Source organism: Opisthorchis viverrini (assembly GCF_000715545.1).
Source record: "Opisthorchis viverrini unplaced genomic scaffold opera_v5_46, whole genome shotgun sequence".
NCBI classification, from domain to species: Eukaryota; Metazoa; Platyhelminthes; class Trematoda; order Opisthorchiida; family Opisthorchiidae; genus Opisthorchis; species Opisthorchis viverrini.
Window position 1 is genome coordinate 1,961,049 of NW_008751703.1, and position 26,894 is coordinate 1,987,942.

The window sequence follows — 26,894 nt, forward strand, 5'->3', positions numbered from 1 at the left end:
TCTGTGAGCAGGTTTGGAGTTGTTTTAATATAAATCCACATAACCTTTCTCTGCATAAAACCTCTTGACAAGTTTATTCGCGAATACAAATATCAAAGGTTCAAGCGGTGAACTGGAATTTTGCATTTGTAAGAGGTTATAAGTTGTAACAGGATTGGAATTGGACCACTTTTCTAAAATAGGCAGGTGTGCTTAGATTGAGTGACATACAGTTTCACCAGCTGCCTCCAAATCTGTCTTCATTTTGAGTATGTTCAACTATAATATTTCCTTCCACATCATGCTTGTTCAATTTAAAATTCAATGCCGTCTACCATCTATCGTCCTTTTGCCATATGCCACTCTTACGCCCACCTTGTTTTGCCTGCATCGAGCTTATTCACGATACTTTCTAACCACAAGTTGTTTGCTTCAATATAACTCATCGCTTTTAGAAGTAAATTTGTCCGTTCACTCAAATGATGAGTGCCACTTTGATTTAACCCAATGACAAACTTCGATTGTTTTACCGTTTGCTAACAGTCCGGCACGCAATGGCTTAGTAGCAGTGTAAGATAGCTGGCTTACCCTCAATGTAACCGAAGTGCAAACTGTCACTTGGTTGCATATGATAGAACATATGACGGAAGACCGGTTTTACTGCAATCCGGTGGAAGAAAGGGTGAATTTGAACACACTGTGACTTCTAAGTAAGAAAACTAGCTATTATCTGACAACCGTTATGATGAAATTTTCCCCAACATTCAGAAACGAATTGTGATAAGTCCATCATTGAATAAGTGCGCAAATTCTGTTTCATGCAGACAGAAACCGAAATCGTGCCAAACAACTGCGGACAAAAGCTCATAGTCTAATGGACTTTAAGCAGGACGTTTGAAGTGCCATACCAGAAACACGACATATGGCTTCCAACCAACTGTTACCGTTTTTTGCAAAGGATGAATCCAGCTGCAAATCACGGAAATTTGAACAAAACTAAGTATGCCTATTCAAAAACCCTACAAAAACGCTATCATAATTATCGTGCTTTTTGATTTCAGGCACATGTTTTAATGAATGGCCGAAGTCAAACCAGTGGTATCGTTTGTTTTGCTTGCTTGTTTCACTTTTTCTGAGCCTCCGAACTGTTCAAGAATATTCTGCGTAGCACTGACTGGCTAGAGATCGCACTGGTTTGTAATGGTCTTTGAGATCTGCTGAAGCGTGTTAAAAATCAAACGTTAGAGCACAATCTTCGACCACTGACTCCCTTATTATTGTTCTCTAAATATTCCATTCTACCAGATACACAGCAATGTCTCCATGATTATTTTTCGAGCTCAGTAGAAGGCTTTTGAATTTAAGCACTCATCCAGGCGAAATTTGCTTGACTTCTGAATTTTCATGCGAGTCTCACTCCCAATGAAAGAGAAAAACTGATCTCTTTAGACTCATGCAAACAGCGACTCATAGTGGGCATGAAGTGGTTTCGTAGCTCAAAGTAGGTCTGAAAAATTCACGCCTTCTCGTGATTGGGTTTGATTTATGTTTGTCTGACCTTTTCCATTCTGAGATTTTAAAAATCTTTTTCACGGCATTCGGGTATCCATAAGAAATGGGCCACCAAAAAACACCATGTTAATACGCGTTTGTATATTTTTCGCGGAAGACACTTGCTAACCAATATGTAAAAGGAAATGATTACAGTATGGATTTCCGGAAGATGGCAGCGTTTAAGGTATTTCATATGCAACAGGTCAGCAGAGATTTTTTAAACTAATCTTAAATGCTTCAGGTGACAAGATGAAAGACATTAAAAACCGTCTCAACGAATCATGCTGGCATCATTTCTGGGCGATGAAAAAGTACCACCTATCGAATTCCTGGTAAGTATATGATAGAGGTTAAAAGATATCTTGCTGAACATCAAATATCCTGATTATTACATCTTTGTCATTACCAGAGGAAAAGAATTTTTCGATTTAAGGGCAGTAAGACACATGACACATCCATATCCTTCAGTAATCTCTGCCATCATTTCAAACGCACAGGAAGGCGAGTAGACAGCTTAGCGGATTGCTTAGATTTAGCGGAAAGGTGCCAACCTAAAAAGTAAAGCTGCAGATGGAATCCTCTATTTATTCCAGCCAACACACAGAACAAAATAAATAGGCAAGTTTTCAGAAGCTTAGCTCTAAGCTGAATTTGATCAAACTGTTCACTCTCCTCTGTGTGTAATTGTAAACTCCTTTCAAAGAAAAAAGTTAAGGTCCACTTGCATTTACAACAGACCCGGTTCATTTCAACGTAAGGTCGGATTAATTCACACAGAATCCTGGTCTGTCTGACAAAGACATGCAAAACCATCTGTTGATGAAATTTTCCACATTGCCACCCTTGTTTTCTATTGGATAAACCAAGTTTCCCAAATGCACGCGAATTCCATAGATTCAAAGAGGCATCGCGCTTGCCCGACAAGCTTGTAATCTTCAATAGGCTTTCTCTTACTAAACACAAATATAGTAAGAGTGCTTTACTGTGAAGAGTGAACGTTTGCTGATGGAGCAAATTTTTGGTTATTTCCGGTGGCAATATTTTGGTACGCAGACAAGTTGGCTGCAACAGGTTGTCTGCCACCATATTTTTGCAACATTGTCATTCGGTAGGGCTACCGTTAACCGATCACGCAACGGAGTGACAAGAATGTGTCAAAATGAATTGCTCTTTACTCAAAATGAAAATATATTCTGACAAATTTTGACGTCGAAGTGGTCAGGACAGGAATTCAGCGATTCATTATGGTGTCATCTATATTTTTTGTGAATGTTGTGAATTTATGCACAAATCAGTTCATTCTATAAATTTCTAACAGAATAAATTTTAAAACAAGTGATAGCAACTTGTATATGCTTATTTTGCCTACCTGCGGTTTTGTGCATTCAGGACATCAATCTGTAACAAACGCAAGCAAGGCGCCACTCTTAGCATTTCTTTTGTTTTAAATCGGTTGGCAATCTTTCGCGTCTGTCACAGAAGTGAACACATCGCAGACCTCAAACAGACAACGAAGCCATATAATGAAGCACACTAGCGGTTTTGTTACCTCATATTTGAGTGTGACGTTCATTTTATGATGCGATACGGCCATTACAAATGGCCGTTCACAGATACTGTTCAGTGGAAGTCACCATAACTTTACGTTCATTGTTCCCACACCACCTGCATAACTAGTAGGGCGCTACACTTTGGTTACATCTTACATCTAATCAGGTGTTGCTCCATTTTCCCCATTATTCCCATAGCCCTGCAAATTTTAAGCTTCCAGTCCATATGTTGCTAAAAAGCCAATGAAATATCCCTTTTATACACCATGGCCATGTAGTTCCAGGATTCGAACTTTGACAACGTCAGTGTTCCGGTAAGACTAGATCACTGAACACTGCTTTCGTATTTCATTAACCTCATCAAAATCCTGAGATCATTACAGTTGACATTCTCTAGGTATAACACATGATGCACCGCAACACATTTCATCCATATTTACTCTTTTCAATTCCTCGAATTAGTGCAGTGATGCGCGAGCTGAGTTCCTCGATCAACGTCAATTTATGCCATAACAACAACGTAATTTAACACAACGGACAAGATGTTTCATCGGCTATGCTTGTCTTTCTGGCAACATAACTAGTTCTTAGTTACTTCAGGTGTTATTGGGACACTGAACCCTGCTGACTTAAATGAGAATGAAATACCCTGGATTCAAACTGTGATATACATGCCAGTTGGTTTGAATAGTAGCCTTTGATTCGGTATAACATTATTATATCAGGTGTGAGACGGAATTACCAAACAAAAAAACGTATATTTCCCATCAGTTAGAAAGTGCTTAGAACCTCAGCCACTTTGTTTTTTTACTGAAGACTTTGAACACAAAGCTTTAGACGGATTTGGGAGTCCACCAAGGGTTTCTGGATTTAAATAGATAAAGTGTTCTGCTAAATCCGGATTCACTATGAAGACGATCTATTGTAATTGTTAGTTAACCTCAATTACCAACTTCAGACCGACACTCACCACTGATAAATTCTGCTAGTCATAAGTTCCACGGATTGGTTCTCTTTCTTAAAACCTGATCAACCTGGTGGCTTACTCACATGGCCTGACGAAGCTTTTGTGTCAAAAGCGAAACATCTCTCAGTATAAATCTACCGATTGTTAACTAAGCCTCTCTGAAAAAAATAAGTAAATGCTGCTAACCAATTACCGGCTGTGTTTAGCGTAGTTAACTGGGTACTTTAAATGAACGGAAATTGATCTGTGCTATTTATGTTTTATTTGGCAAACTGAAGATTTCAATATGACCAGTTAACTCCGCTTTTAAATGGAATGTTACTGTATGTTTCTAGGTTTCCTCAGATTTGTGCGACACTCTACTTATCTTTTATACGAGTAAACCTTGTCCGGAACATCTCTGCATGCTTTAAAACAAAAATGATAGTTTTATCACAAGATAAGTTGGTGACAAAGCTACAGCATTAGGAAACGGTTCAAAAATCTCATGGTATTGTGTGGTGCTGGTTATATAGATCATGTTTTCCGTAAGCTGTTTTCTGGATTCAGACAGAATGAAACATACTCACATGACTAAACATGTAAATAAAACTGGGCGTCAACAAGCAAACAAGTATTCACATACTTGTTATAAACATGCTTCAAATAGAACAACCCGAAAAACATTCCTGAAGACGTGATTGTGCACTGATTTTTTTTTCGGTAGCTGACAGCACTACCATCCCATCGCTGAGTCAATAACAAAAAGCTGCCCACATGAGCGAGTTAGTAAGTACAACTAGCCTCAGTATTTACGCTATATATTCTGCTTCGTCAAACTGTGGTATCTGCTGCTGATCCGCTCCAGTGCCTAATGCCGGAGGAAAAGACTCACAGAACGAACAACCGCTATATTCCGAACAAACGAATGCGAGAGCGTGAGTGCGTGCGAGTGCGAGAGCAAAAGTTACAACGGCCCCACGCTATTTAAAGGGGACTTTCTGACCCTCATCCAGGCTGTTTGATAGACGGTAATTAACACCCACCAACAGCGATCGTGCCTCTATGAAAAGCCTGAACGCTGATTACATCCGGTCGTGCTTCTGTGGCGTGCAAGAACACTCATCAGGTCTTGCTGAATCGATTGAATGATTGACTGGCCTGGATGCTTGTCGCCTTTCCTGTTGGATTTTTGGTAAAGCAGTAGGTTCCGGGCGTTCTGAGGTTGCTTTCAGGAACCTGACCTTCCTGATAATTTACTAACGCAGACTGCAAGATTATCCTTTAGCAGACAGTGAACAAAGTGGTTCTGAGGGTACAGCGATTGGCTGTGCGACCGCTTTATGCTTCATGGCATATTGATCGACATGTCATTCGTCTCCGTCTGAATGTACTTTAAAGCGTCCCAAACCGCCGGTCTAATCCAGCCGCAATAATTTTGGTACGGAACTCTTTGAGCGTCTGCTTTAGACTCCTTCATTGGAGGAAATCATTTCATATCTTAAGTGCTGTTCAGCAAGCAAAACTCTGCAATAATTCCATGAATTATTTTTGACACTTGCAATAGACTTGTTCATACCCGGCCAAATCTCATCAATATGAATATTTTGCCACCGAAATCTTTCAACAGATGCGACCCTAACTCTGAAGATTGCCTCTTCTGAAACCTTTTGGACGAAGCCTCATAGGATCTTGCCTGAGGGTGGAGTGCGTTTGATGAATCACGTGTACCTGCGTTTTCGAAAGAAGCCCCACTCGTGGGATACATGATTGAAATGGATGAACTCATGCAGCCCTACTGACTAGGTCTTTCGCACATAAAGTCACATTGTTGTCCTAAATCCACATTTAATTTTACTGTATTGCTTTCAGTGACGTTAGCTTTTTTCAGAAGAAATTTCAAGAGTGAGTTAACCGTATAGTACTCAAAGTAAGAAACATAACAACCGAAGGAGAAATATGATTTTACTTGAGGTGCTTTTTAAGGGGACAGTGGGGCCGGATGAAGGATACATTCAAGAACTAGGGTGACACTCAATAGAATCGCTCATCTATTGGATGCAGCATGGTGTCACTCGCACGCCGCTTATCTTGAGAAATTTTTCCGTATCGCAAGAATGAGGTTATGCAATCCAAGGTTAGGCTGGGCAGCACAATTCCTGGCTAGGAAGTCTAAACCATTGAATGTAGTCACTCATTTCGAGCTCACGACTTTTGGCTGAAAGCATACTGCCATGTTGTACAGCAGTCTAATGACCAAGCCAGGTTGTGAGTCTATTCTCATTCCAAATAATACTATCATCACAACCTGGAAAACGCACAAGATTTGATGATTTCCAAAAGAGAACGTGGTTTACCTACGGCTTTTGAAGCGTAAGCCTTATATAGCTCTTGTACAAATTTATTCTCTAGGATTATGTGTGTCGCTGACTATAGGCATGACACAAGTACCTGGTTCTCTGCCAATGTTGAATATATTTTTTCACCACCTTGTCACTGATTGTGTCGTTGCAATGCCGTAATGTTATTGCAATAACATTTCCGTATATGTCCGTATAATAGGAGGAAACCTGCCACATTTTCGACAACGCGAGGAAAGGCCTGCATCCCCAACCAACACCTGACACCAATATTTTTCTTCAACTAAAGTTCAAAGTTACGTACACCCATGAGTCGGTTTTACATCCAGCAAGGGGCCGTTCACATTTCTAAAAACTTTTTCGGTATACTCTTAGTCTGGATACCATTGTCTGAGAATTTGTCCAGTTTGTCGAAGTTGACCAAGCTGGCTTGTATTTGACCAATTCAATCCTATACTCTGGACCATCCAGTGGGAATGGCCTACGGTATCTTGATCCCAAAGGGTGGTGGTCCATTTTGTGTAATGCGCAAACGAATATTCACGCACGCATATAAACATACACCCATATCTTTGATAATCTAATTATTGGTTATTAAATAGTGGTAGTCTAAGACATTCCATCAGAAAAGAAGCGGTTTTCGTGAATTCCAGTCCTTCTCAATGTGCAAACAGCTTGCTCTCTATATAAAAGTCTGGGTCCGGAAAATGCTGAAGCAAGCCTTTGAAATTCATCTTTTTGACACTGTGAATGTGTCGTACTGTAGAATCCTGTAATAACTGAGCTATGATCACATTACCCTCCCGAAATCAGTTTCCCGGGGGTTAAATTACGATTGTCTGTGTAGTCGTCATTGTTCTTATGTACGTCCTCCTCTATTCCTGGTTAAATTAATCTGGTAAGTCCTCACTAAATGCGGGGGGAAGCACGAGACTCAAGTTTCGTTCCAAATGGAGTTAATCAGTAGCGCATCTACTTCGCCCTGTCGGGACCTGAACTTCGGACATTTGACAGGCAAGGTGAGTGTGTTTCCACTACCATAAAGGCGCACGCTGGATACTCCTGAATTATCACGTCTGAATGGATGAATGTGTGCACGCTTGAGCGATGTCATTGGTTTGCCTGACGTATCGAAAGGTTACCGTGCGTCCGTCCTGATTGTGTGGTCGACTGACCCACCTAGCAGGAATCCCCAATCAGGTATTGACACGTATGCTCGGAAGATTTTTGCCTGTTTACATGTGACTCCGGAATTCGCAGAATCCAAGGGTGGATTTCATTCGCGCTGCCCACTTACTGACGAGCCCACGACTAAGGCCATCTCACTAGCCTCATACAAATGTCGTTCCACTAAACACTCAAAGCTCACCTAATGTTTCAGGCTTGCGGGTTCACAGCCCTGCAGGGCTAATGAGAAGCACTGCTGAGGAGTTTCGGCAAGAGCGAAACACGTGTCCAGTGCTACCTGTCTTTGGCGTGAACCAAACAAACTAACGCACAAGGACGGTGACTGATCACAAGAGTGCTATGAGTGCAAATCATATTAATCCCGCAATTACCTGCATCATCTGGTTCTTTATTGAACAGCAAGTCCAACAGCCCGCAAAACACAATAGTCTTGCAAGAAGCCAGGCACAGAATGAATTCTTATCTGGTAATTAGATAAAAATTTAATTGCGTCAACACATTATAAACACTATCTCTTATTTGCCGTCTGGATTAAAACTGTGAAGAATCTATAATTTTCCCTTCTCTGCATGTATTTTCTCGATAAATCTATGCCTCAGGAGAAACTTGGAATATACGTTTTCCTGCATACTTCCCTGCCAGCTGATCGTTCTCCTTTATTGTTTGCTGGCTAATCCTCTGTCTCAGTAAGCCGTTGAGTACCTTCATCGTTGTTTCTTTGTCTTTTTATGTCTATTTTATGTACTTCTTCCGTGTTCCCGAGTACTTGGTACCTCCTCGTCTATTCGACCACTACTCTAATGCAGTGATCCGATAAATGTTAATCCCAATTACTTTCTGAGATTACATCAGCAGTACTTTGCAAATTCAGTCCTTATCTATCAGAAGTTAAAGCACGCTTTACAGTTGTTCATCTGAGAGATATATAATCAAATAAATTTGGAAAATATATAGTTGTCTCGGCTGGATTGATGGAAGATGATTTAAAGTGAGTTGTCAGAATCCCAAGCTCTACTTGCAGTACCTCTCAAAAGCAAAACTTGCCCCGCAAAGACCGATGTCATCATTTAAACCACTTCTGGTAAGCCAAAAGCATAATTCTGTGCCTGAAAGTCTGATGCACTATGCATCAGAACCTAGGTGCAGTACTGAGGGTGTGGCAAGACATATAGATCTGACGGTTGGGAGCACTTGGTGGAGTGGTGCGTTGATGTCTGAATTCCAAGAATTCACGGCTGATTCGGCATCTGATGAACACAACATCCCTTCGTCTGAGGGAACACGCTTTCCCACTTGTTCCCCCTGTTGGTAAGCCTATATACTTCTTGTTACACCGCAGTACACGTCGGAACTTGAACGAAATGCTGCACCGGAAGCCTATCCACAGAGTGATGTAGATGATTTTGACGTTCCAAAATTCCTGGTTGCGCTCGGATTTCGCTCGACAGTTCGCCTGTAGCCACTGAATAGTCAAGTTCAACCTACAAAGTGGTAATAACACGCTCAACAGAAGTGATACCGTATCCCCACCCTGCCATTCTGTCAGCTTTTAAAAGCATGTCGGTTTCTGAAGTTAGGGTTTAGCCAGACGGATAACCAGTAAACTACCAGTCGCGTTATAGTGCCCAGAACATAGTTCCGCAGTTTTACTTTTGTGGCAAATTCCTCTGCTACGGAAAGGCTGTAGGTCGTACTTTCTTACACAGTACTAAATCTATTAAAATAACTTTTTTATGCAGATCCGAATCATTCACAGGTAAGGGATGTTGCTTACCACGCTGGTGACCATCTGGCCTTCACCTTCCCGGCAGCAAAGGGTTCACTTTCCTACACTTCAGCGACCAAAAAGTTCCTATGCTTTAGTGGTTGTGAAATGAAAGCGCAGTTGTGTGGCGGATAGAGCTTACCTATGTTGGAAGACATACTCACGCTTTCACGTGATGTCACATCTTCCGGGTAATGTCAGTTCTTCTCTCCTATCTAGTCAGGCGCTATCCTTGAATCAAGTTGTTCCACATGCAGACAATTCTAGAGTGACAAAAGTCCGCAGAATAATTGTATATGTGCATGTATGTAAGTATAGAGACAGCGTGGATCCGCTCACTTCAAAAAACCACCTTGCCTGGAGATTTCACCAACCGCGCTTACACGCAAAAGTGATATGCTGAGTTCTCGGTAGGAGTTAAAGCACGCCGCAAAAGTTTCTCCGACATCTATGGGGCCTACGAAACAGGATATTATGTCAATTTATTTTGCACCGAAAGGTCTCTTAAATATATCAGTATATCTCTTTCAGGCACTGCATTTTACCTTACTTAGACTTATCCTATACAGAAAACGAAAATCCACTACTTCCTTAATTTAACCGCTGCCTTTAAAACCAACCAAGCTTTGAAGTTCTTTACTCGGATCGGTGGCCGGATGTACCAACTTGATGCGTAAACAACTGTGGTTTATCAGCAGTCTGGACTGCGAAGACTACTGAAAACCATCCTTGTTTGATTTTCCGTACTTCAAAACTTCCGTACATAAAACTGATAGATTCATCTGGGTTTCATATGAGTATCCCGAAAAAACCAATTAGTTTGCAAATGAGTGTATATTCTTTTAACTTACTGCAGTATTCCGGGCCTCCGGAACATTGTTACAGGGCATACGTGTTTTTGTGTTTCTGGAACATCTTTGCAACCTCCGTATATTCTTCTGTGCTCTTTTCAGCCTTGGTTGAACAATACCTCTTCAATCTATCGGTCACAAGGACTAAATATTCTCTATAAATTCGAGGTTCTCTTGTAAGTGGAGACAGAAATACCGAAAAAAAGCGCTGCATCAGAGACCAGTGCTTTCAAAATAAGCTAACTTTTAGACTCACTGATCGATTCCTCACTTCCGAAATTCTCAAAACGCTGCGGCACCTTTTCCAAAAACTTTATAGATAGTGTTTTGTCCAAAGACTTTATTGCTAAATTCTTCTGTATTTGTAAAAATTTTGGCAAAATCATCATTTTCCAAAAGTAAAAGAATGCGCAAGTATTTTGCATTGTGCCCTTTCTAACCCTCTGTTTTACATCTGTTGTTTTTATGGAACCATGTTCCCTGTTTCAGGCATTCCAATGCACGCATGGAACAGACCATTCTAGAGGTCTGTTCAAGGCAAAGCATGCGGAACAAAAACAATTTGTGGCGTGTTTACCTCATGTACAAGCTGTTTATTGTTTTTAATCTCAACCAGCATTCAAATGTATCGTCCAATACCATTAATTTCTTTGACACAATGTTTACACCACGAAATGTCTGCAGAACCTTGTAACATTTGGAGCTCGCGGATATAGAAATGAGGATCTGTAAGAGAATAATCCCAGATCTTGGTGACGAAGAGTAGCGTCAGATTAGCGCAGTGTTAGTTCATGTGCACACACTCCTGATTTCTCAGTTGATCATTTTGCACAAAAAATTGTCAGATGGAATTTATTTGGCATAGATTACAGACGCTGCGCCGCAACAGTTCGCCCGTAAAAGCACAAGTTGTCAGAATAGTTGTGCATATGTCCTCATCCGATTTGTCTCTTTCTATCCCATACTGTCTTGGTTTATTCCGGTTCATTTGTCTGAAGGTGTCCTAGATAGGTACGACAAACAAACAAATGACAAGCAAACTTAACATCTCGTTTGTTATCTAACCAGTGTTAACCTTCTTCGATGACAATATTTGTCACTGTGTTTCCGGCAACAAACAATGCAAAACATGCACACCCCGGCTCCTATATCTATACAGGAATGACAAAGATGATGATGACGGTAGTAACTTGCCAGATATGCCGGGAACAGTATCAGATAATAACTTACTGATAAGCATTAAAAATTCAGAACAACAGCTTTTTTTCATCAAGCGGAAGACGTATTTCTCTATTGTTAACAGGAACTAGTGCAGAATGCCTCTTCAGACTCACTAACACTTTCAATGAGTCATACAAGGGCTGGTCAGTTGCAGGGACTATTTTATGTCAAACTAGGTGCCGAGTGGCGGCCCAAATTTAAGACTACTACTGTTATGGCGCGTACCTTATTTTAAGTTCCGATTAGTGTACTCACCTTGTATGCCAAAACGAAATCAGGCACACCTATCCAAATGAAGGTGAGGACTCTCCGTCTGCTTAACGAATGACATTCCATGATCCATTGGCAAATCTCAACTTGTCTCTGAACTTCCCTTCTTCGATACGCAATAGCACACAAGTCACAAGTGTTCCGACTTCAGGGCTTCATAAAAAGTTGGTGCAGAAAAGTTCTTTTCCGTGTTGTTTGTCACGAGTACTCAATGTATGAAAACTATGGAAAATGTATGTATTGACGCCATCACTCGAGGTCTTCATTTAAGCGTTCGTCGTTTTTTTACACAGTCGTCCTGATAAAAATTGGTTATGGTTACCCAACTTATATGTACGTCAAGGTTTTTAATATTTTTGCTTAGTTAAAATGTAAACCGATCGTCTGTGCCCAAGGAAATCAGACTGAATTGACTCAGTTAGAAGACAACCAGTATCATCTAGATGGTAAAATGATTTTTGGCAACCTGTTGGTAAGTCACTGTAAATGATTTTAAAATCTTCACAATTCGAATGAATGTGTGCCAAGAAACTCACTCGAATCGGATTTTGTTGCACTTTCCCTTACTGGGTTGGAGCGCAAAGCCGAAAGATGCGAAACATTTTTGGAACCAAAGTTTACAAGATCCGCAAACAGAATATCAGGTTCAGGGTTCAAAGAATCGACAATGGTATCTTTTATGCTTCATGTTGCTTATCTTTTGTTAGCTTTAAGAACGGCAATCGATTTTCAGGGTAACCTGGTGCATAAACCGCTCTGTCTTCATTTAACCGATCAACCATAATTTCCGTAACTTAGGATTCCCAACTGGCTTTGTATGAAAACATTTCATCTCTACTCAAACTCTATAACGGCTGGTCTCAGGTGAGGAGCAAGTTAAATGAACTGTAGTTTGACTGATGAAAATTTGCTATTGTTTTTTCTCATTAATCCCAAGCGACTGGAAAGCTTGTGTTAGTATTACCACGGCTTAGAAATTCCTTGAGTCTGTTGGCGAAATCCCTGACCAACTAATTTGTCCACTCCCACTCCTAATTAACTTGCTACAAAATCTTCATTCGTACCTTCTGTTGCTGTCGCTTAGTATGTTATATTCGTCCGCCCGTGACCGCTCGTCTCCACGCCCCCCGCTTTTCTGTATCCAGTTTACGCCAGCTAATCAGCGCGAGAACCCAGGTCAGTTTTTTTTGTTTGAGGCCTGACTGCTTTTGGCCAAGTTTAACCAGTCAACTCTTTTTATCCGCGTCTATCTCAAGGAGAGTGTACAAGCTGTCCTGCGTTCTGGTCCCCAAGTGACGAAAGCCGTTATCCGGTGTACAGTTCCTGCATTTTTGCCAGTTCATCTGATTCCCTGTTTATCGTAGCCGTTTTGCTACATCATCATCATTAGAATTGTCTTCATTCAGTGTCCGAATCTTGAAGGTTACAGTTGGTATATAATAGGCTAAAATGCAGGTACGAAAAAGGGGCAAGTTCTGTGAGCCAAAAACATGGCTTTTGGACACATAGGCCGTTATCATCTATCAAATATATCCACTTTCTCATAACATAGTTGCCTGGGTTGTCTGAAAAATTTCAGATGCGCAGCTACTCTCGTCCTGGCAGTATGGACAGCCTGCTGAGTTTATGTTTCAATGTGGGCAATGTTGCACGCAAGCGGTTATTCTGAGCCACACTAATAAAAGTGTTGACACCGCATGCATGAAAATATCACATCCATCACTCGCAGGTGGTTCTCAACGCAAGATGCTTTTTAATATCGGGAAGAGTGCAGCAGATCGTGTTGCCATGACGGGGGCACGGCCGTCCGGTGAACAAGCTGATCATTAAAAAAAAATCACCATCACATAGAAATAAAGTGGCGGTCAACATAACAACGAACTATGACCTCCAGATAATGATCGCTTTGCAAAAATACAATCAGTTGTTAAAAGCCTTGTGGCACTGTTGAACTCTACAATGACCTCAAGGTTTAGCCCCCAGTGCGGTACTTTAGTTGCTTAAAAGTGGTTGAAATTTTACCACTGGTTTTGAAATGAGTGCTGGTGAAAAGCATTGAAAATTATTAGTGTAGCTTCTACCCTATTCCTGAGGTCTATTTATGAAGAGGAATACTGCACCCCGCACATCGAGCTACCAGTGAAATCGTCCTAAATGTCACTCCACGGTTAATCAATGCATCATTTTTACTTATGTTTGCTTTACATGGCCTCACCCGATGGATCATTCGAATTAATTTCTAAACTTGAAATATACAATTCAATGGTTGAAATGCATTTCGGCTTTCACGACATGATCCGTAGAACCGAAGTTGAGTTCTGTACAGGTTTGTCTGTTCTGGTGTTTCGCACAACTTGTGTGCGTTTCTCGAAAAGCAGCATGCAACCTTAATGTGGGTCACACTTACAAACAAGAGTTTAAACCATATGTGTTTACGGAGATTAGAATTTTGACAAATGTTCAACATGTGAATTCGATTACAATAGCTGACATATCATAAAAAGTTAGCGAAATATACTGAATTTTGTCTAGACAAAGCATATTGCTCATAAGGTTGTTGAAAACTCTTCGATAGCTCATTGCCGATTTCGATCTTTTTCGACGATTTTCGATCTGTTACACTAGGATTAATGAACAGCCTGAAATTATGCCCAAGGATTATCCTTTAGGCCCAATGTGTGAAAGCAGCACTACTCCCTTCACAAGGAAACGAAGAGGGGTATTCCTACATCAGCCTTCTTGAGACATTACCATACTCGGATGTTCATCGCCATGTTCTTCGCTCCCAGAGGTAGTTTGATTAATGTGAAAGTTCATCTGAGCAAATAAATTCTCACAATGCTTCTAGGGAAAATTGCAATGGTGTGAGTAATCGCTTTTCCAATGATATTATGTCAGAGTTGACAGCTGGACTTGCCATTAGCCCTTGATGTTACAGGAGAGGATTTGTCATTTCAAAACGAATAGACCAAAAAGACATATTAAGCTCAGTCTACGAACATAGCGATGCATCCGGTGATCTGAAATCGAAAATTAGATTGATCTAATTTTTTGAGCACCGGAGGTTACTTCAAATTCGAACAGATTTCCGCTTTTAACACACTGCCAAGCGGTACAGGTTTAGTGTGACCAGGCTTGAATATCCTTATCTGTTGAGTGAAACCCACTGGATCCGTATGAAAGAATAGATTGCCATGGTCCACTCTAGCAATTTGTTTGCTGGACGAGTTGTACTATGAAAGCAGTCCTTAACGTATAGGCTGCCTTTCCACCAAGCGTTCTTTCACGCGAGTGGTCCATAGTAGAGAGCAATCAACCGTAAAATAAGCAGGATTGGAGGAGAATGTGTTATTCAGTGGACTCATTCAAACTAGTAGTGGCCCACATATGGTATCCCGATATGTGGACGCTGCTGCTAACGTCTCGAATAGCTAAATAACAGATTCACACAATGATGCGCCATTCGATTTTTGTGGAAACAGGGTCAGCTGCTCCAAGTGGTGAGCTACGAGTTAGCTACATGTCTCTCTCACTCATGGATGTTGTAGGAACACGGCGGATTCCCGTCGATGGGAAAATCTCATGGTTATTATTCAGAGTGGCATCTTTTAAGGGATCACTTCACCATGGAGCAGACGATTTCTCAATTCCATGAAACTATGAGCCAAAACATTTTTGTGCATGTCTTCTGGCACTCTTTCCTCGTTCGCCCCTATTTGGAATATAAAATATAAAAATAAAGTGCTAGTAGAAACGCAAATGCCTTATGCGTTCGCTCAATCTCATTAATCGAAACAGGTGTTCTAAGACTTCCCCCACTGTCCAAGAATCAATCGCCAATTACTGTTTCGTACTCTCTGATTTGGTGGACTGGCATTCGTCTACGGAATGGTCTATCATAGCGAAATAAGCCCATAGACCTCCGCGTAAATTGCATAATGGCACATAAGGATTAAGCCAAGCCGCACTGCCCTCATTTGAACGTTTCGCGCGTAGTGTCAATCCGAGTGAATTATACCGGAGGGTGAACAAGTGAGAGAAGTTCTAAAGGTACCAGCACGTCCAACCGTTGATCCCTAAGAGTCAGTTCAAGTGGGTACAATGTATGCAAAGAATCACTGGCAACCGGCGCACCTCACAGACACGCTTTAGGCGCAAACACATGAGTAGCTAGAGTTTGCTCTGAAAGATAGTGACTTGCAGGATTACTGTAAGCGTAACAAACTGAAACGTCCAGTGTAAGTGCGGGTGATTTGCATGTGGATACCCGAAATACGCATCAGAAGAATACATTTAGTCAGAACTGTAAACAACATGCTATGATAAAATGATATACTGATATAATGTAGTTCGTATGAAACAGATCAGGGCGCAGTGAAAACAACGGATACCTGGCAACCCAAACCTGAACCGCCGACTGATGGACCACTTATCGCTCCTTTAGATTAAGACGGTAAATAATACTAGACAGTTGTTGAGGACAGCGGAATGGATGTATGCGTGTGTACTGTAAGTTCATTGTTTGCCAGTCTATTGTGGCCGAACAGTTTAGGCTTGAACTATCAGCCAGAGAGTAAAGAGTTTTAAGACCCCCGAAGATCTGTGAAATGCTGCTGATTCTCGATAAGGATGAAACGGGTGTAAGGTGCTTTCTGGCGCAGAACAACCCATCACCAAATGCACACTTGTTTGGTGACGAAACCTTTGCAAGCCAGTTGCCAAGTTCGGCAAACCGATCAAGAGCCATCTTGTCAGCAGCCAGTAGATTGACCTCACTTGCAAGATCATGATCCACCCTGAACCAAACTGGCTTGCATCGATTTTTGTAGGGCAGTGGTAAAGCCATGTTTGAGGCCTTACGAAAATAGGTGGTGTAGAACCACTAACCCACCACTACGCACAACTTCGATCCACAATAACGCGCTGATCATATCACCTTGATTGATGATGAAACGTTTGCAAACAAATTGCCCAGCTCAGCGAACAAGCCAACGACCATCTACGCTACCGATATTTTCCTCTATAGAAAATTGGGGGCACAAATGGTGATGCGAGCAATGACTTTGTGAGCCATGGACCGATATTTTTCTTTTTTTGATGCACTGGCCATATCCATGCGCACATTGAAATCCTTCAATGCTAAAGGGGCAAATTTAATAGAATCCCCACAGCTTTTGTGTGTAATAAATAACAAGATATCTCTACTGAAAAATCTACGAAGTTAAAAAATTTACGTATATACGGGCCAAACAGTTGTTCGTCCGTATAGTTACCTGAATGGGTCAAACTACTTGACGATATGCACTTGAATTTTAGCTCGATTGTGTGTGAACAGAAAATGCATCACCTAACCAATAACGAAATTCCTTTTTTCCTTGAGTTACTTTAAGGTTCTGTCCGAAAATTGTTGGCTGTGGTATCTGCTCCGTGCAGACTCCCCGCACGTGTCACCGTGGGACGGACCTTGGGGTGGCAGAAACTAGTGGTAACAATAAGAAATGAGTCATCGTAATTTCGAAAAAAATTACTTACCATCATTTGTGGTGTTGATAAACCATCTGGGGCAATGCAAGTGGTATCAGTTGTGCCCAAAAAGTGCAACCCAACCAAGACTTCACTGTTTACCGAAAATTCACAAGGAAGGTGTACTCCGATAGTGGATGGCATGGGTTCACCCCCACATGAGCTGACCAGATTTCTAGCAGGTATCCTTAAACTTGCCCACAAGTCACCCACACACATCCAAGATTCGTATGACTTTGCTAAAAAAAAGTAGCTGGGTTTTAGTTAGAGCTAGACGAAGTCCTGGTTGGCTCTGATGTCAACTCGGTGTATACCAATGTCCCTAAAGCGGACGCCGTGGAAATAGCGAGAAGGCTTTTACTGACAGACACAACGCTGCAAAAACAAACGCAGCTCTCCGTAGGCGAGATAGTTGAAGGCATAATGGTGTGCCTAAACCCCAGTCATTATATATTCTCAAGAACAAGTTTAGTGGTGGAATCACTAATATCCCAAATTTTGGCAAACATGTACATGGAAGACTTCGAACAGAAAGCTTTAAACGGGTTCGAGTGTCCACCAAGGGTGGTCTGGCGTTACGCAGATGGCACGTTCGTTGTGATAAAGCGGGATAAGGTGGACGAATTCTTTCAACATCTGAACACATTGAACCCTCATACTAAGTTTAACATGGAGCTAGAATCCACATTGGGTACACTACCTCTCCTTGACTGCATGACACACAGGAATGGTGGAAATTAAAAGCTACTGTTTTCCGGAAATCAACAGATGGCGGTGTGGCCTTACACTACTCCCCTGCACATCCAAAAGCAGTATATGCTAGTATAGTTTCAGCGATGTTTAGGTGAGAAAGAGCACTGTGTGCAGAAGAGGTCGACCGAAGAGCAGCACAACTTGGGACAAAAAGCTACTTCAGGATAGAGAATACCTAGTGTGTTTAATTAAGCGGCAACTAAGACGGGTATTGGTGCCAACACCAAGACCCAACAATGAGTGGATTGGAACAGCGGTCATTCCATACAAAGCAGGGACATCTGAAGTCATTAGAAGGGTACTGAATACGGCTAAAATTAGAGTGGCTTTCCAGAAGGGGAAAACTTCACGCTCGGCGTCGGTGCATTTGAAGGATCGCCTTCTGGTTGATAGGACTAGGAACTGTGTATATAAAATGAAATGCAACGACTGTACAAAGGTCTATATAGGTCAGACAGCCAGGGAATTGCACACCAGAATCGGTGAGCACAAGCGTTCTATTAACAGACCACCGAGAAACGCAGAGGAATACCAGGCGTTAGTCAAAGATTCAGCAATGGCAGAGCATGCTCTAGACACTGGGCATAGGATAGACTTAGAAAATGTGGACATCCTGAGACGGGGTTTGAGATTCACACCGTTATTGTGGATCGAAGTTGTGCATACTGGTGGGTTAGTGGTTGTACACCACCTATTATCGTAAGGTCACAAACATGGCTTTACCACTGTCCTACAAAAATCGATGCAAGCGACTGGTGGCCGAGGCGGTGGAAATCGCCAAGCATCCGAGTGTGAATAGAACAGAGGGGGTAGAACTTGCAAACGCGTGGAGAGCGGTCCTAGATCAGCCGAGATGACACGAGGCTGTGTGCAATTATCAGCGAAATCGCCTGGGTCTGAAAGTACAAAAATCCAAGTAGAGTTGGATCCAATTAACCACCCCACCCCCATCCCCAAACCAATTGTCCCGGTACCCTTTGACGAACACAGGCGAACGAAATCTGTGAACGACCTCAAGGGGAATTTTCCATGAAGGTGTCCTAAAGACTGAAAAACAAGGACAAAAAATCCGGGTTCATCATAAAGACGAACCCCCCCTAACCGATCTATCGTAAAGCTTAGTCATTCCCACTAATCAACAAACAGGGACATCAGGCTGAACACCCAACACTCATCAAGTCACCTAGTCATAAGAACTCTCACTGGTTGGATCCCTGACCTACTTACTTACTCACTTGGTTTGAGGAAGCTTTTGTGTCAAAAGCGAAACGTTGTCCAGCAATAAAACCACCGATTGTTTACCAAACCTCTCTGAAACGATAACTTCCCAATCGTTCCCAAACATTTTCCAGCAACTGAGTTCATTTTCGGTCCAAATGAAGCCTAGTTCAACCTTGCCTGCAGTCTTCCTAAACTACCCCTATTTCATTTTTATTGTTTTCCTTGACTTAATCTGTTGATCCAGTTCCTTGTGGTATTCCAACATTTTCAGAACTTCACTAACTTACTTTTTGAAAACTCCAGCCCTTCTAATTCGTATACGACGTCGGATGTGACAAACCTGGGTCAGAACGAGAATATACCAATGGCTTCAACGTAAAATTTTACCACGAGCCGGACATGCGCCCACAAAACGACTCGCATTTGACCACTTTATCTTGGTTCCCTGGTATTTCCGCGATTGTCTCACGTCGTTAACAACAGTATCTACACCGGTGCCATAGCGATTCCGCCAAAAAGTCGAAAACGGGGTGAAGAGAGCACTATATTTCTGGGATGATTCAGAATATTCCTTCGTCTAATTCATGCTCGAGCTGGTTTCGATTCAATGTGTATTTTGTAACTCCACACCTTAGCGGTGGGACCACCATATGCCACTGATCAACTGAGCATATCAATACAACTTTTCAGCAATGTGCGTATTGAGATATATGAGCAATAAAGAATGAACTAAATCACTGATGTATTGCTTTGCATGCGAATGTGCAGGACTAATTGTTGAGGATCCTTTTGCTCATTACACATTGTTTTTTTGACACCGTGAAAAAGGCGGAACGCCTTCTCTGTGCTGTAATTAATATATGTATATAATGAATGCTTTCCTATATTTGCGTGAAAAAGCGGAACGCCTTCTCTGTGCTGTAATTAATATATGTATATAATGAATGCTTTCCTATATTTGTCTTCTCCAAGCAGTTAAACATATATGAACGCTCGTTACAACAGTCTGAATGAGAGTCTCCTGAAACCTTTATGGTGATAGCACTTCAGCCTACTCATTGCAATAGTGATAGATCTATCTCTTGGGTATATCATGATAAATCCATGAAAACTCCATGGTCATCATGCATTACTGATCTGCTAATGAGGTTCAGTCTTATGTAAAAAAAACTGCCAAAATGACTGAAAAAGCCAGACTGAAGCGCTCGAGTATGAACCGTGTACTTGAGTAGTCGGTTGCATTTCTTAAATCTGGGGTAGCATATACTGCAATCCTTGGCTCGGAGACCAGTTGGTTAGAAATACAAGGCCTATCTCGTTTACGTTCACTGTTTTAACCAGCTGACGATTTTGCACTGGTACGCGTGAGTTGGGTATCCCACCAAGCAAAAATGCCAATGAAACCCCTGACATCCTCTTGAAATACCGACGGTCTGGAAGCGTTGGAACCGTTCACTTCAAAACAAGGCGACACATGACGAACCCACAGAAAAACTTTTGTTTGTTCGTAGTCTTCTTGCCGTACTTCTCAATCATCTTGATTGTGTCTACAAGGAAGCCAAGGTCATTGTGGGTTTATTGGGATATTGCGAGAGTTACCACGAGGTCAATTTGTTTTCTAGCTGAAACTGGAATCTTGCAGTTGAAGTTGAAGGCTTAGTTGTGAGGAAGAAACGCACAAATACACATCGTGCTTAATTCCAGTCTTTCATTCGAAGTCAATTCAGTTTAATTAGTATAACTATTGTCCCAACAATACCAAAAACCTTTGGGTTGCAACTGGTCAAATTTGTCGTTTAACTCTGCTAAAAGTTTCAATAAAGGCAAACGCCAATCTGGTGTACATTAGCAGTCTCCTGAGATCTGCTAACCATATTTGGTTTTGGGTATATTTGGTTTCCATGTTTGCTAAATCTGAATGAGGGGCTGTGAGATATTCGTCCAATTCAAATCCATGATACGAACAAATGTCACTTCACGGAAGATAAGAAACTTAAAAGTTACCACCTGGAGTTTATCAGTTGATGTGTAGTTCCATGATAAGTCTAGAGGAGATCGCCAACCGTGCACAAAGACACCGCGTGCATTTACGCATATCCAAACCTTGTATCGCACGACAAGCAGAGATCTTTGGCCATTTGTGCACTACCACAAGCAGCTCACCACGTTAATATTCCGTTTAGCACTATCCCGCTCATGTAAAAAGTACAGTTTTTGGTGGAACATCAAGTTTTAACTACACATTATTGTGTAAAATATTCATTTTTCTCTATCTGGTGTATTTACCAAAACGGCATCCTACATAGTGATAGCCGAAGTATTTGTTTCACGTTTGTTGGCCTTCATTAAATATTCATCCGGCTTTCCCAAGCCACGGATCCCTTCGCAGTCCCAATTACATGCAGTTCCTATTGTAACCAGTAGCTGTACGCACCCAGTATTGCTGCACAACACAGCTGACAATGAAAACACCGCCTTATCCGGTCATTGGCAAATTTTATCCCGGCCGTTGACCAGCCAATCTGGTTGCAGTCATCACCTCGTTTAGTGACGGTCGGTCAGTCGGTCGGTCGGCCAGTTGGTTGATCAACCGATCATCTTCCGGTAGCAGTTAGTGTCACAGATTCCTTATGTGTAAAAGTTTTCCCAACCAATCAGCTGCCAGCGTCCAACCCAACCAGTATTTGACTCACGCTACAAGTACACGCGTCTATCAAACAAATAAGTCTGGCTATTAACATTTTCCAGACTTACAAATCTTATGAGAGTTAGGCCATACGAGCGTCATTTAGCAGTGGATTATGTGACAGTTTGTTATCGTTGTCTGCCTATGGGAAAATATTAGCTTAGAATGCAAGATCAACCAGCGCTACAGCGAGCTTCCACAGTTCGACGGTCGGCTTATCGAGCAAGTATGATGTCTCCAGGAGATAGTGGTGGTATCGGCGCTCTTGCTGCCTCCGTTGGCCTTCAACAGCAGAGTAGCGTGAGGAGAACATCGGTAATGCAACGGTATGTTGGAGAGATTGAATTCACAGGGATGAATCAAACAGCAAAAGTGAGTTATCTGAACAGATACGTTAATGATTACCATGTTTATATAATCCGGAATTTTCGCTTCATTGGTTTGTGAGGTCGACTAAGGCATCGGTTGAAAATTCGGACAGTATATATAATCAGATGCTTACGCCAAGTATTTTGCGGATGTAGCCTCTAGTTCTATGACATATATTGCGCTAGATTCTTCGTCTCTTGAGGCGCAAAAGAGAGGGAACACAGATAACTAGCCGTCAACATCGACAGGTATTTGGTAATAAATTAAAAAACGAAGGATTTTGACATCCTTATCGCCTCAACAATCATTCCGATACGCCTGCGGTGTCTTTCCTGATTACAATTCTTATACCTGTTCCATTTTTTGTGGGTAAGTTACTCTGGGAATCCAGTTCAACACAGAACCATACATGTCATCAGTTCTAGATTCTTGTGATCTTTGAACTCAAATAGGCCTCTTGGAGGCATATGATTATGCCCGGAGCTTGAGTGAATCTTTCATGGCCAGTTGTTCATTTCGTGAATGAATACATAAAGTTTGCATTCTGAGGTCAGTGGAAAGTCGCGTTTCATCATTAAGAAACCGCAGTTTGCCGTATTCCTTATAACACTCGACTGTGTATACCGTCTTTACTAGAAGGGCAGTGGGCAGGACGGAGATCCAAGTTCATTCATTCCTTGGATGTTATTATTGCCCAATAGGACTTTTTTTATAAAATACAGGGTGTCCATCTGCAACAGCATAGCTGTTTGAAAGACAAACGCAGCCTACCTAGTGGCAGTGAATGAATTTTAGTCCTAAAAGCTGAAAGATGGCCCTAAAGTGATTTGAATTTTGTGGATAAAGGAGCTGAAAGTGGACTAGGTGGGTGTAATCACTTCATACAATATAGCTGGCCGCTGACGCCAGAAAACTAATCCATTGACGGAAAAGTCCATATTTTGGCTCTCGTTCATGAAAAAAGTGATATTCTCTTCTATTTTAACTTCATCCTACTTGTCCGTACCGGGGAGAATTGTCTGTCTTGTTCAGACTGAACACACCGCAGCTGACATTACCAAGAAGTTCAAAAAAATTCAACGGAGGTCGTGGCAGAAATATAACTAGTCTATCACATACGGTCACCGAGATCCAGTCGCTGTGGGATGAGATGTTGTACGGGAGAATTTTTTCACAAACGACGCGAAAATTGGACAGATGAATTGGCACAAACCATGTTGCTCCCTAAGATTAATAAGCCAATAGGCCCAAAGCAGTTTCGCACGTAAATGACGCCCTTATAATGACTATATGGTGACGTCTCATTGACTGGAACCCAGAGGGTAGATCTACCTCTCAACATTGTATAGAAGTCTACCTAAATGAAGTTGTGTTGGAGTTATATGCATGCTTCTGTACACTTGATTTTCAGTTGCACCTGCTAGGTTACAGACAGCCTATTTTATCGAGGCACACGAATCTGATCCTAGTTCATGACAAACAGGTTTCGGTTGCTTCCCAAACATTTCCCTCTAGAATGTCTACAATAACCAGTAAGATAGTTCTTAATACATAAATAATTTATTCGTTTTTTTATTTCTGTAGGTAGCAATCACATGATTTCACCCCGGATGGTGACACAATAAAATTTTTTGTACTACATTACTATATATGTGCAACCGAAAAAACGGCATTTGTAATACAACCAAACTATGAAAAATATTTTTGAGTGTGGTTCAAAGGAATGTCGTAACTTTGCATGATTTTCACATGTTAAGTTACCTCCAGAACAAGAACAATGCCCCACTAGGTCGTTCCGGTTATTTTGGGCTAAAAGGCCTTTTCAGTTAGCTAAAAGTGTTTTAAACAGCGATCGTAAACCAAAGGACTAAAATGGTGTGACTGTCACGGAAAAAGTAGCGGTGTGTTTGCTTAAAGCGTTTACACAGCACACAAGTTCCGAAGTTCCGAAAATTCCCGGCAGCTGAGGCCTCTTCTGTGGAGCATCTAAATTTAAACGTAACCATTTGGTTATTGTTAGTAACCGGGTTAAATATCAGCATGGTACTCACAATCTACTTCTAGGACCTAAGGAATAAAATGTAATACGATTCAATAATTTTTGGGCCAATAATAGGTGACTGTCATCTGGCGTATGATGTCGAATTATTATCCTGTTTTAGTTGGCTAAAACATGTTTAACTGAATGAGCGAAAACTTGCCATGAAGATGTCAAATATAAATTGCCATTGGCCGTCTCACAGTCCGACATCAATGAACGTTTAAACGGAAAAATGCATGAAATGTGAGCCAGTAGAAATGTTCCAGAAGTTGGTGTCAGCCATCAGATATGATTACATATATGCTTCCTGTACTATATTAAAAAGTGCGGTGGTATCCGTATGTCCGAAAATCAATCGTAAAGTGATATCCAGTCAACTTTCTGGGAGACGTCAAGGTCACAGTTGCCGCGCCATGCCCGTGGACATTTGCCTAATAACTAAAAATCAATAAAGCCGCCTAGCTAATTTTTCTTATACTCCTATACGGAGGAAATTATATTGGATTGTCGCATAACCTTCTGTAAGTTTTCCAAAGCATTGGTAGTGATACTGTAGGCAGGCTTCCAATACCTGCGTCGTCTGGTCTATTTCAATGCTGGGTGCCACCAAATGTTCTTATGTTTCTCAATGAATTATCCGACTATCTGTTTCATACTTTCTGTTAAATTTAATTTTAATAGTTATCTAGCACGACCGTTCCCTCAGCTTTAGGAACTTTAGGCATGTTCGGTGTGGTGCTTTCGTGGTAATGCCAAAATACTGACGTCCGGTCGGATATACTTGCGACAAACGATGGTATAGCATTCTGGACTTGTTTAATGTGACGACTTTCGGCAAATTGCGCCGGTGTTTGACAGTCATGGTAATTTTTCAACTTTCTGAGTTTCACCTGGCTGGACGATTCCTTCCTCCTACCTAAATAATAAATACTTCGTAGATACTAAGTTCGGACAGTCTCTGTCACCATCTGTTCCAATCGAATCGAAGTTGTACTCCTGATTTCTTACGCGCACAAACACTCCCTGTAAAACCTCATAACTTCCATTTATCAATCCTTAATTCAGCAATTTTTTAATCAGGTGGATTTTAGGGAAGGAAAATCATGTTTAACTCCTAAGATCAGAAATAAGCAGCCACAACAACGCTAAACAAATCAGGCGGCATTTTTTCTCGAAGCTCTCTATTCTAATAAACAAAGCTACTCATTTTCTGGATAAACAGAGTTTGCTTGTGGTAGATGCTCATCAAAGCCCTTAAATGTTTACAAACCCCATGAGGTAGTAGGTACTCTATGGCCTGCAGAATATCCATCCTAGATGTTTTGGCTCTCAGGTACTTCCCTTGTTCGTCAAACAGATGTTGACCAGCTGAACGTAACAACAGCAGCATTGAACATAGCATATGCAAGTCGCCCAGGGATATGAATATATGTTGTTCCGACAGTGGCAAGCAATAATGCACCGAAAAAGGAATAGCAAACATACCCATCAAAAAGGAATATTTACATCACTCCTCACTATCTGCATAACAAGCTGACATAGCTTGAAAAGACGGATGATTAGCAGCGTAGCAGATTACTTGTCGTAATACAGCTTCGGCTTCTGTCGAAGCGCACTTTTTACTGCGATCCTCGCACTGTGTACGCTCACCGCTTTATCTATTGCAAAACTTTATCTGATTGCACAAATCATGGAATTTGCCCCAGCTTGAAAGGTGTTAACGGGCAATCCGAAAAACCATGCAGACATTGCATCGTATTCTAAGTGCAAAGTGATGGAGTTTTAACGAACAAACTTTTATCTATTTCCGAGTAATATCAAGATGATAACCTAGTGATGTTCTACGAAAACTTAATGAAAAAGTAATTTAAGGTCTCTTCTAGTTTTGGAAACAAATGAATGACTCCAGCGTCGAGTACTAACAAAAAGTATGCGATTTCTATGCCAAAGCGTTATGAAGGCTCTAAAGCAGACTTCAGTGAAACAGTGACGTGAGAAACCTCCGAGTATTATTTGCCTGGACTATTTCTAATAGTTCGTGGCGGACGGTCATCTGCGGACAGTCATCTGCTAGGATCCAATAAATTATTCAATACATCCACGCGGCTGATCGTTGTCTCTGGTGTCTTTCTGACCAATAACGCACAATATATTAAACTTTTCTGACAATTTTCTAGTAGTCGAAACTACTTACCAGGTAAAGTGCCGCACATTGGTTGCGTCCAAACTCTTCAGCGCTGATTGTAAAATACAACAAATTGCAACATTTGGAAGCATCATTTATTTCCAATAACTCGCATCTTACACTGAATAGGGTAGTTTCATCCCCAAAAATTTTAAAATCATCAAGCGCAATTTAGAATGGAATTACTTTACATAATTTCTATGATAGCTTCAACAATTTCGCGTTCGTGTGTTACAGCCAAGTGGGTTTACATGAACTCTGAAATGAACAACGCGAGGTCTACAATAAGTTATTACGAGTTTAGGTCATACTCGCCAATTAGTTTCCCGGCATTTTACACTAAAGTCTACTGCCGTGAAAAAAATCAACACTGTTTTTTAATTAAGAGAAATAACTGTTTTTACTCCAATCTTCATGGCTGCATTCGGTGCA

General features: G+C 41.4%; 1 protein-coding gene across 1 annotated transcript in view; it reads left to right on the plus strand.

Annotated features, from left to right (window-relative positions):
* Positions 1–21,923: 21,923 nt before the first annotated feature.
* Positions 21,924–26,894, plus strand: part of T265_03361 (hypothetical protein) — a gene marked incomplete at both ends in the record, with an annotated part of 152,748 nt that continues 147,777 nt past the window's right edge. The window contains one exon of the mRNA XM_009167822.1: positions 21,924–22,239. Within this exon, the coding sequence (XP_009166086.1) occupies positions 22,033–22,239 (207 nt within the window). The remainder of the gene's footprint in view (positions 22,240–26,894) is intronic.